Here is a 12304-nt window from a genome sequence, read left to right as displayed (position 1 = left end):
CTACGTTTCCTGCAAGACAGTGGGTTCTGGGGCAGATGTGGGACTTACTCCTCTTCTTGGAGCCTGGCATGTAATAGGTGCTTGCTGAGCCAGTTTGTGCAGAACAAGTCAAGAATGACTTATTATTTGGTAATTATGCTATTTTAGACAAACGAGAGAGGCCTGTCATTCTTCCCCTCTATTATTTTTTTGGTCATTCCAAACTGGCTTCCCGATGGACAGACACTAGGTCCACAGTGACCTGTTTCATTTTTTTACTGTGCTGTGGGGAAGTCAGCACCGGGTCCACACAAGCCCTGTGAGTGGGAAGCAGTGCAAATCGATATTCTTTCCTCAGGTCACCCACTGTGGCTCTGTTTCTAAGTGAAATACAAGCACAGCAGAGGGACTCAGAGACATGTGCTACAAGGAAAGAAGATCACGAGCCCGTGGGAGTTTGGAGTGGTTATATGTTATTAGGCTCCCCATAACAAGCTCCCCTATATAAGCCAGGAACTCTCCACTTACAGACAGCTGGACCTCACGAAATCCTTTGGCAAACACAAAAGACTCTGGTGAAAGCTAGAGGCAGGTTGGTCCTGCCCAGGGACCCCAGAGGCAGCCCCAGAGACTCCTAAGTGAACTAAGCCAACAGTCAGAAAACTGCCAGACACAGGTCGATAGGTGGGGTGACAGCCCAGGGCCCACAGGGCCAGTAAGCTCACCCCCAGCATGCTCTATGGATGGTGATCACAGGCAATACAGACACCAAGGGTACTGTTAGAGAGAAAGAATTCGAGGGTCCCAAGGGTGTGGAGAGGAATGCCAGATGAGCCTTCCCTGTATGCCTATTATCTGTTTCTAGCTTCAGTTGGCTTAACATGTCCAGCTGGTGCCCAGCTGCTCGGTAGTGAGGTTGGGGAATGGTGGTGGCTGAGAGTGGAGGTGGGGAGAGAATGCCACCAGGCCAAAGGGTCACCTCCTAGTGCAGTACAGAGAATGAGTGCTGGTTTCTCCTCAAAGGACTGAATTTCCTTGCACCAAGCCACCCAAGTCCCCAGAACGAAAGTCCTGCTTCATTCAAAGTCCCAGAAGGCCAAAGTGGAGACCGTCATGAGCTCTGAGTCACACCTGACCAAGTGAGCATTCTCAGGCCCTGCTGAGCAAGGGAGGGGCAGAGCCACAGGCGGCCCTGGCTGAGGGCTTTAAGGTGGATGGTGTGCCGGCTGCAGGCCTCTGAAACAAGTACCTGAGGACTCCCACCTCTTCACTACAGCACCTCAGGGACTCGCTTTTATGTTTCTACTCTCGTCGTCACTCTGGGCTCAGTGGTGACCATTTACAAGAACACAGAGAGCTTTCCTACTTGCTTAGTGAGATTTGCCAGTGAATTCACTTTTCCATACCATGAAGCTGCCCACAGCGTTTGACCGCAGGCTGGGCTATCCAGATGGAGACTTGGCCGTCGGCCGTCCTAAGGAATTCTGTTACAGACTTCATGAAATTCTAAATACAGTTTAGAAAATCCAAAGGATTTGTTTCTCAGAGGCCAAAGAACGAGTGTCGCCAGCTCACACCACTTGAGTGTCTGAGGGTCCACTAAGCCAGACGGAGAGCCAGGCAGTTCTCCAGATTTTCCAGAAACCGCTAATGCCTTCCATGCAAGCCAGCTCTTTGTAAGTGTGAGCCAAAGTCCCTTCCAGTGGCTTTTCCTTGGCTCAATGATCAATAAAGAAGAAAAGGGGTGTCCTTGGTTTTGGGGTACCTTCAGAATCTAAGTGACTTAAATGTCTGTTTTGGTCAATAGATGATTTTGCTCATAGGAAAAAAAAACTGTCTCTCTGCAACACTGTAGATGTTCATGTGAACAACTCAGAAAGCACGCGCTAGGAAGGGAGCACTCCTAGCCGCTGGGGAAAAGGCCAGCAGGGTCACTACAGTGATTAGCCTAGAGCCTGTGTGGTTTGCGCACCTCATGCTAAGTTCTGACCACAGCACGCCACAGGTACAGAACACTGGGGGCTTTCTTCTGCTGGGTCAGCACAGCCCACCGCCAAGGCCATGCCATGGAACATGAATGGAACATCATGAGGGATGTTAACAACTGAGCCGGCATCTCCGGAGGAGTGACCTGTTCTATAGGCTATTCACATGGCTCTGGTTTTCAGCCCACATGACCCAGAAGGCAGCAATGCCAGAAACTCTCATCCCCATTGCCAATGTTTTCTGAACCTCCACCCTGTGGGATGGGTCCTCTTCAACTCTGGGCTCAGGTGTGTCACCTGCTATGGGCTTTGCTGCCCTGATTTTCAAGCTACCTATGGAGAAACCATCCCTTTGGCTGAATGTCCTTCACATGCCCCTATAGAGAGCAATGCTTTCACGATCCTCTCAACATGGACTGCAGGCACTTGCCCTGTGCAAAATGCATTCAGACACACGCAACTGCAGACAGCTGCTGGGGGTTCCCAGAGCCAGCGAGTCCATCCCAGGAGCTGGGACATAATCAACCCTTCCCCATCCCCAAAGAGATCTTCTCATGGAATTAGCCAAATGGTCTTAGTGCAGAAGTTCAGGTATCACAGGTCCCCTGGCCTCTCTAGATTATGTCTCCAAAGGGTAGAACGAGTTACATTTTCTGAGCCTTCATGGTAGATGTCAGGGTGGGGTGGAATACAAAATTTGAATGGGCTGGCTCAAAGCTGAAAGCAATAATGAAAACAAATGGAGAACTCACCACCATTTCCTGGACATGAAACATCTCTGCACCGTCAGACGACAGTCGATTAGGGAAAGAGATGCTGACAGATGACCCTGGAAGGGTGCTCGGGCCAGTGTTGTAGATCTGTGGGTGTGGAACACACACAGCAAGTCTCAGTGGAAAATAGCAGACCTCCATTTCCTGTCATGCAATATATATTCTAAGATTCTTGGAAATCATATACAGAAACTCTAAGGCTTGGATCTAGAAGGTCATGACTGGAAGTGAACTACTGAACGATCGGAAATTTCGACAAAACAGAACCACTTCTAACATGCATTTAAAAAGCCCAAACTTTGAAATTACCGTACTCCCTTTCAGCATTTTTTTGTCTTCCTACTAAAAATTATCTTTCTTTTTACATGCATAGGAATTTAGTCATAGACTGTTACACTTGAAAACTCAGACATCATAATCTAGTCCAGTGGTTCTCAAAAACTTCAGCATAACATCAGAACCACTGGAGGGGCTTATTAAAACACACACTGGTGGGGGTCATGGAGTGGGGGTCATGCCCAGAGTTTCAGACCCAGTAGGTCTAGGATGAGGCTGGCAGAGTCACATTTCTAACACGGCCCCAGGAGGTGCTGATGCTACTGGCCCAAGAACCACCCCTTGAGACCCACTGATCCGGTCCGACCTCTTTCCTTTGCCAGTATGAGGCCGCTGAGGCCCCAAGGACCGAGTGGGTCATCCCCAAACCAAGTGATCTAATATACAGAAAGGGCTGTGCTTACTGCAGCGGCCAGCCCATGTGCTTTCCAGGCCACCTGCAGCTCACCACGTGCACAACTGCACCCGTCTTCTGTCCCAGCATTCGGTTCTATAAAACTTTGCCCCTCTTGTTTTCCCTAGCATTTCTCCATTTTCTGTCTCCAGAAGTCAGTCATTTCCTGAGAAATGAGGAAAAAGATGGAGGGCACAGAGACCAATAAGAGCAAGGAGGGAGAGAAAAAGCTGAACATGAAACTCAAGGGAGAAACAGAATCTACAGAGGAGTAAAAAAGGTGAGTAGATCTCTAGAGACACGAAGTAGATTCGAGGTTGCCTAGGGCTGGAGAGCAGGAAGAACAGGGAATACGACAGGCAGCGTGACAGGCCCCCAAAGACATCCAGGTCCTCATTTGTGTACCCTATGAATGTTATGTGGCCAGGGGAATTTGGGTTGCTAATCAGGCGACTTTAAAAAGGTTATCTTGGATTATCCAGGTGAGCACATTGTACTCACAAGGGTCCTTCTAGAGGGAAGAGGCAGAAGTCAGATCAGAAAGAAAACATCCTAAGACTCAGCCAGCCATTGCTGGCTTTGGACACGGAAGGGGGCCAGGAGCCAAAGAATCTAAGCAGCCCTCAGAGGCTGAAAAAAGGCAAGAAGTGGATTGTCCCCGGTGCCTCTGGCAGGAACAGAGGCCTGACATTTTGGTTTTAGCCGGGTGAGGCCCATTTTGGACTTCTGTTCTCAGAACCGTAAGATAATAAATTTGTGTTGTTTTAAGCCACAAATGTTGCAGTTGTTACAGCAGCAAGAGGGAATTAATGCAAGAAGTTATGTCAATGGGTTCGGAATTTTTCATTTTTCAGTCCAGAGGTCTCTTATTTTTTTTTGCACATAGTATGCCATGAATTCATAGGGAATAGGTTCCAGCAGTTCAGGCTCCTCTCCATTGGTTCTCACAGTGTGCTTCTCTGGGGGAACAGGCTGGTACTTCAGTTGAACCCAGGTACCTTTCTCTTTGGTGGTGATCCTCCTCCCCCTCCTCCTCCTCCTCCTCCTCCCCCTCTCCTCCTCCCCCCTCCTAGTCCTCCTCCCCCTCCTAGTTCTCCTCCCCTCTCCTCCTCCTCTCCTCCTCCTCCTCCTCTTCCTCCTCCTCCTCCCCTTCTCCTTCCCCCCTCCTCCTCCTTGCCTCCTCCTCACCGCCTCCTCCTCCCTCCTCCTCCTCCTCCTCCCCCCATCCTCCTCCGGGGTCCTCCTCCTCCTCCCCCCTCCTCCTCCCCCCTCCTCCTCCCTCCTCCTCCTCCTCCTCCCCCCTCCTACCCCCTCCTCCTCCTCATTTTCCTCCTCCTCCTCCTCCTCCTTCTTCTTTTTCTTCTTTTTTTGAGACATAGTCTTACTCTGTCGCCCAGGCTAAAATGCAGTGGTGCAATCTAGGCTCACTGCAACCTCCGCCTTCTGGGTTCAAGCGATTCTCCCTGCCTCAGCCTCCGGAGTAGGTGGCATTACAGGTGCCTGCCACCACGCCTGCTGAATTTCTGTATTTCAGTAGAGATGGGGTTTCACCATGTTGGCAAGGTTGGTCTCGAACTCATGACTTCAGGTGATCCACCTGCCTCAGCCTCCCAAAGTGCTAGGATTACAGGTATGAGGCACTGCGCCTGGCCGGCTTCCTTCTTTTCCTGATCATTCTCCTTCATGCGTTTCAGGAAGCTATCTTGACTCTTATAGTCCTTAATGTGCTCAATATACACATTAATTCTCTTGGCAAGAATCTTGCCCTTAACTTGTTTGTGTACAACAATGCCAACAGCATGCCAGTAACACTGTAGAGTCTTCCAGTTTAGCCACAGTCACATTTGTGGGGCATTCCTTTTTGAGCAATGCCCATTCCCTTGATGTCTACAATATCACCTTTCTTACAGATTCCCACATATGTGGCCAAAGGAACAATTCACGTTTTCTTCTTTTTTTTTTTTTTTTTTTTCTTGAGACAGAGTTTCACTCTTGTTGCCCAGACTGGAGTGCAATGGTGTGATCTCAGCTCACCACAACCTCTGCCTCCTGGGTTCAAGTGATTCTCCTGCCTCAGCCTCCTGAAGAGCTGAGACTACAGATGCCTGCCACTATGCCTGGCTAATTTTTGTATTTTTTAAAGTAGAGAAGGGGTTTCACTGTCGGCCAGGCTGGTCTTGAACTCCTGACCTCATGATCCACCCACCTTAGCCTCCCAAAGTGCTGGGATTAGAGGTGTGAGCCATGGCACCTGGCCCAATTCCATGTTTTCTAAAAGTTATAGAGAACATACAGCAGGGACCTCTCCTCTTTCCCTTTGTGTTCAACATTTTGGTGAATTACTAGAAGATGGTGGTTCTGGCCAAAAGGCTGGAATTTCTTTTGGGGGTGTTCAAAATGTTCTAAAATTTTGCAACAACATGGATGGAACTGGAGTCATTATGCTAAGTGAAATAAGCCTTGGGAGACTGAGCAGGCAGATTGCTTGAGGCCAGGAGTTCGAGACCAGCCTGGGCAATGTGGTGAAACCCCATATCTAACCCCCCCCAACCACCCCACCCCAAAAAAAAATTAGCCAGGCATGGTGACATGCGCCTATCATCCTGGCTACTCAGGAGGCTGAAGTGGGAGGATTGCTTGAGCCCAGAAGGTTGAGGCTGCAATGAGCCAAGACTGCACCACTGTACTCCAGCCTGGGTGACAGTGAGACACTGTCTAAAAAAAAAAAAAAAGAAAAGAAAAGAAAAGAAAGAAAGAAGCCAGGTATGGAAAGACAAAGACAAACATCACATGTTCTTATTTGTGAAACCAAACAAAACTGAAAACTGAACTCATGGAGACAGAGAGTAGACAGTAACCAGAGCCTGGGAAGGGTAGTGGGAAGATGCCGGTGGGGGGAGAGGGGGATGGTTAATGGATTAAAAAAAAAGAAAGAGGCTGGGCACGGTGGCTCACGCCTGTAATCCCAACACTTTGGGAGGCCAAGGTGGGCAGATCACAAGGTCAAGAGATCGAGACCATCCTGGCCAACATGGTGAAACCCCATCTCTACCAAAAAAACACAAAAATTAGCTGGGCATGGTGGCGCGTGCTTGTAGTCCTAGCTACCTGGGAGGCTGAGGCAGGAGAATCACTTGAACCCAGGAGGCAGAGGTTGCAGTGAGCAGAGATTGCACCACTGCACTCCATTGTGGCGACAGAGTGAGACTCCATCTCAAAAAAAAAAAAAAAAAAAAAAGAAAGAAAGAAAGAAAGAAAGAATAAGACGTAGTATTTGTTAGCACAATAGGGTGACTATAGTCAATAATAATTTAATTGTACATTTTAAAGTAACTAAGAGTATCATTGGATTGTTTGAAACACAAAGGATTTCTTGAGGGGAGGGTTACCTCCATTTTACATGATTATTATGTACTGCATGCTTGTATCAAAACATCTCATGTACAGCATAAATATTTAAACCCACCATGAACCCACAAAAAATAATATGAAAAATTTTTGTAAATATTCTAAAATTAGGTGATGATGGTTTTACAATTCTGTAAACATTAAAATAGTTACACTGTATGCTTTAAATGGGTGAACTTTAAGGTATGTAATCATACCTCAATAAAGATGCTATTTTAAAAAAGGAGTAAAATATATAAGTTTTGTCAATGTAAAAAATAAATGTTTAAAAAGGATGAGTAGGAGAGAGGAAGAAATGCCATGCTGCTTGGTGGCCTGGGGACTAGAGAGAGAATCCAGGGACTCTGCAACTCTGAAGTTGAGGTCAGAAGGGCAGAGCCAAAAACAAAAGCCAGAAATCTTACCAGGTCTTCGCACATGACTGGATGTATGAAGACCCAGCTCAGCCAGCTCTTCCCTAGAAAACTGTGTCTTTGGTTTTTTGCAATAGTTGATTCTGCTTCAAAGAATAAATAGATAAAAACTGATAGAGCAGAAGAGTTGTTGCCAACTCTTGATCCAAAAAAGAACAATATTCACCAAAACAACCTGAAGACATAGAAAAGGAACATCTGACCATCGCTGGAATAACTAATTTGAAATGAAACTTGAGTGCACAGAATTAAAAAGACACCTCCTGGCGTGTCTGGGAAATCCCAATTCAAGCATCAATGGGGGTAAGCAATGAAGAAAAAGATACTGATTTACACGATTTCACTCATCAGAGCCAGGAGGACAGGAGAGCTTGTATTACCATCTTTATTTTTAACAAATGTCTTTATATTGGATTCTCTGCAAAAGTTCATGTGCAATATCTGCATTATTTTTGGCCGCTGGTTTTCAGGTGGAGAAATGGTTTAAATTTTGATGCCAAAAAAGCCTCTCAGTTGTCGACAAATTAATGTGTCTGTTTAAAAACTGTGCTGAAATGTAGAAAGCAGGCCCAAGACTAGTGTTTCTGCCTCTCTCCCGTCTTTGGCAACAGTAGAGTCTTTAAATAATTATGTGGCTTGCTGAATAACCAATTTTTTGTAAAAACATGGAAAAATCTGTCCATATGGAAAGTCTTATGTTCTCCTTCAGGAGGAATATTACTGAACTAAGGAAATATAGAAGCATCTTCTCCATATTCCTGGCCTTCTCCCATATGATTTTCACCTTCTGGTCATTATCACTGCCAGCCTGGTCAGGGACCTTCTTGCAGGACAACCACAACAACCATTCTACCAATAAATCAGTAGGTAGACAATTCTCAAGGAAAAAGGGGGCTTTGCAAACACAGGAGGATCTCCTTCTAATCAATGGCACACACCATCAATCTTTCAGCTCCAACTCTCTCAGCCCTAGATTGAATGCTGTGCACTTCCTCAGGCAATGGATCACAAAGGAGTTATATAAGGGGCATGCCAATCACTCATTCCCCAGGGCCGGATTCTCTAGCCTGGGTCCTATTTCAGGTCAGATGTGAAGAAAACTATTTGCCCAAATACCAAACTTTAAGCTCCCTGTAAAAATTACCTTCAGAGAAACAACTGAAAGGTAAGCTTCAGACCCTCAGATTTCTTTCTTTTTTTTCCAGAGGATGAGAACATTTGGTATCTTCCGTGCAAACCCCGTTCTTCTCTCCTTCTCAACACTTGTACCCTCTTCACTGCATGGTCTGTGTTACTGGAACCCTTTCTAAATAATTTTCTGAACTCTATCTTTACTTGCAAGACATCCCCAAAACTATAACAGTAGGAAGGAGTATAAACAACTAAAATGAAATAAACTCATCTAGTCTTTATCTATTTCCTGCCCAGTTATGGAAAGGAAAGGAGAAAAATAAAATAACTCTGAGAAACAATTCAGAAATGCAGAGGCACTATTCACAGCAATCACTCTACTGTCTCCAAAGCAAACTCTAGCCCCATCCTTCCCTTCTCCTCCATAAATCAAGGGCAGGGTATGACAGTGGGGCTTAGCTGGTTAGAAGGCACATCCTCTGTGAGCTGGGGACATGTGTTATCTATCATGGTTTTGGGGGTAGGTTGCTGGGCGAATACTCTGGAGAGAGGAAGACTATTGTTTGCCAGAGTCCACAAATGTTTTACTGCCACATTCTCCAGACCCTCACCCTGTCATTATTTGTCATCCCGTAAGTCCACCTAGGAAAGAAAGGCCACAAGGAAAGAAAATAATTATTATTTAGCCACAGCAGTGAATGCCAGAGTGGGAAACCATTTCTCCATGGGGAAGGATGCAAGATGCAGAGAAGGGCTCTGGGAGGTAGAACCAGAGAGCGAGGAGGTATGGCCTGCAGGGTCCTGTGGGCGAGCTGGGCCCATCTCCCTCACTTCATCCACACGGGGTCTGGCCAGTGCCGCCAGGTCTTGACGCCAGCCGGCTTCTCCCAGCTCTGGGACCATCAGCACATCCTTTCTTGCTTGGGCCTACATTTTCTTGTATTTGTCAAGTGAGGGGTCTGGACTAGAGGATGTCAGGTCCCTTGAGCTTTACATTCACAGATTCACAGGTTGAACTGCACTGGCCTGAGAACTCACAGGTTAAAACACAGGTCGGCAAACTCCCACCCAAGGCCACATCTGGTCCAGTGCCTGCTGTCCTACAGCCTACGAGCTAAGAATGGTTTTATGTCTTTAAACGACAGAAAAAAAATCAAAAGAAGAATCATTATTTCATGATGTGAAGATAATATGAAATTCAAATTTCATTGTCTATAAGGAACTAACGTTTCGTTTTGATGTTACCTGTGGCTGCCTTTGCGCTACAAAAGTATGGATGAATAGTCGCTGCAGAGGCCGAATGGCCCACAAAGCCTAAATTACCCTGTGGCCCTTTTCAGAAAAAGTTTGCTAACCCCCAACTAAGAGAAGAAACAGTGTCCTTCCTGACGTCCCCTGTCTACACTGAGTGGACTTGCTGGAAACGATGCCTGTGTGCCTGGGGCAAGCCAGCACGGCTCAGTGAGGGAGCAGCATGCCTCCCGTGAGAGTTCACAGAGGCTCACACGGCTCTGCTCTCATAAAACTGCCCTTCTGAAAGGCTGTTCCTGCGGGAGGAGTGGGCTCCTGGATGAGTTGGCAAGAAAATCTCAGAAGGAAGGGACACAGCAAATCCTCTGAGGCAGCCCTGCCTGGAAGGTGGAAAATGATGGAGAACAGAAAAGGGTCCTTATGAGGACATCTGGGCTGGGACATTGGCCGATGCCTCCACCACACAGAGGCCTCCTTGGGGAAAAGTGGCATTCATCACATGGACCTCTCCTTCCAAGTCCTGGAAAGCAGAGGGGCCTGTACAGCAGAGCACCAGGCAGGGAAGGGATTCATTCTGTGGGTGGTCACACGCACACCACACCAGCCAACCACAGAAGGGTTTCTCCTGACAACAGCCTGGCCCTCTGTAGGAGAGACACCCCATGTGCCCTTCTGTTAGCCCCCAGGGACAGAGGTGGTCGAGGCGTGGGTACCTGAAGGGTGATATTGATGGGCTGAAAGTGACACTCCAGGTCATCCAGCTGAACGAAGTTGGCTGCGTCCACAGACTCACCATATACAAAGGAGGCTGGAGACATGATTCTGAAAGAGCAAAGCATGAAATCTGTCATCCTCACCCACAGTCCAGCACCCGCGGTCACTGCCATTCTGAGAAGCAAACATTTGTCTCCATTTAGCCCCCTGCCTTCCATCCAGCGCTTCCCTGCTGGGCTGTTACTTCTGTCTCCCATGAACAGACAAAGCCAGATTGTGCTGACCAGGCACGTATAGTAGTGTCTTCTCATCTTAGGTTAGGCCAATACGCTGCATGCAGAAATACATGCTGGGATTACCTTTCTGAAATGACAAGAAGATTATCGTAGCTCTGAGCTTTTAAAAACTTTTTTAAAAGTATACATTTTGTTTTGACATTTGAAAAATGTTTCCTGGGTTGAAGAAGATGACGATGAACTTTTAAAAAATAAATATGAATGAGTTATATATTTGGCATCCTAAACCCCACTCTATGACAAATTCACTCAAAACACTTGTTAGACTACCAAGATGCCTAGAAGTTAGGCATTTGAAAGCTGAGTCTGTTCATTGATAGCGTTTTCCCTTGGATTTCAGAGGCTACCTAAGAGGTGAGAAGAATTCAAGCTCAGTTTGCAGCAATACTATCCATGTTGCTTTTATGAACAAATCCCTGAGAAGAAACAAAGCTCAGACTGACACTCCCAGACAAACATCAAGTTCTAGATGTTGGAGGCCACTCACTCACCTTTACCTAAACACAACAACACCAGATTTCTGAGACTAAGTCCCAATGGACAACAACTCATCTGTTTTCATCGTTTAGTGCATTATTTTAGTAATGTAGTGAGCTCCCAGCATTATCTAATGGCAAGAACGGTTTCAGGTTCCTGGAGAGATCAGAGGTTGACTCATTTGTTTAACTGATGAGTTCATCAGGGGCTGTTAACACCTCCCAACGAGGTCCTCTAAGGCCTGACTACATGATCAAGTGTCATCTGGGGAGGGGGAGTGCGGGGAGGGATGTTTTCTCTTTGTCCCCAAGGATAGGGCTTGGTTCTGGGTATATTCTTGCTGTGCCTTCGATGAGACAAGTGAATAAATGATACAGCTAAAAATAGAGCTGTGAACAGGGGCAAAAAATACGCTAATTTGCAAATACATTCCACCAGTGCCTCATGTTTAAAAAACATGACCAAAAATACCAGGAGCTCAGGAGCAGAAAAGCCTGGAATCTCGTTCCACTGGCTCCCAGCAGAGCGTGGGTGAGCACAGGGCTGGCTCTCCCTGCCACGGATCAGCATTCCCACTTCTAGTCAAGGCTGGGACCCAGAAGCACGTGAAAACTGAAAAATGAGAAACTGAACTTCCAGAAAGTTCAGTTTGCATTTGGGTCAAGGGTTCAGTGGGTCCACATCTGATCTAAACTAATTGTGTAACCCTTTTTTTCCCCACTATCAGAGGCCTGCACTCGGTTTTCTGAAGCTGGAAAGAAACTGAGTTCTCATTTTTCCAGGTCAGGGCTTAGGCTGAAAGCTGGCCCAGGCTGTTTCAGGTCTCCACAGACCACAGCTCAGAGTCCTGCTTTCCAACAATGCCAGCGGCACTGAATGGCCGTGGACTTCACGTGGACATGTGGTGTGGCCGTGGGGATGGTTCCCTGCCCATTCCAGACCATTACAGACATCAGGAAGAACCACCTCTGGCTCTGCAGAGGGCGTTAACAGAAACAAGCAGGGCCAGCACTGACTGGAGCTAATCAAAAGTGGCCCACCTGCAGCCAGGGCTGGAGACACATCTAGGGGTGACCTCTGGTCCAGCAGCTTCCAGCTGAGATTTTAATCCCAGGAGCCATACTGCCTGCTACTGTACAGCACTCTG

The 12304-nt window shown here is 47.0% G+C and overlaps 1 protein-coding gene across 2 annotated transcripts in view; it reads right to left on the bottom strand.

Moving 5' to 3' along the window:
* Window positions 1–12304, bottom strand: part of ITGA9 (integrin subunit alpha 9) — a 372517-nt gene that overhangs the window by 68557 nt on the left and 291656 nt on the right. Inside the window, exons 22-23 of one of the 2 annotated variants that reach the window (XM_074406027.1) lie at window positions 10384–10492; window positions 2720–2824 (exon numbers count right to left, since the gene is read on the bottom strand). In XM_074406027.1, the coding sequence (XP_074262128.1) occupies window positions 2720–2824; window positions 10384–10492 (214 nt within the window). Of the gene's footprint in view, window positions 1–2716; window positions 2825–10383; window positions 10493–12304 lie in introns of both variants that reach the window. The other variant, XM_039462008.2, reaches the window with a different exon arrangement.

Source organism: Saimiri boliviensis, chromosome 9, assembly GCF_048565385.1.
Source record: "Saimiri boliviensis isolate mSaiBol1 chromosome 9, mSaiBol1.pri, whole genome shotgun sequence".
Taxonomy (NCBI): Eukaryota; Metazoa; Chordata; class Mammalia; order Primates; family Cebidae; genus Saimiri; species Saimiri boliviensis.
The sequence above is the reverse complement of the archived record's forward strand: the minus strand, read 5'-3'. Positions and strand labels throughout refer to the sequence as shown.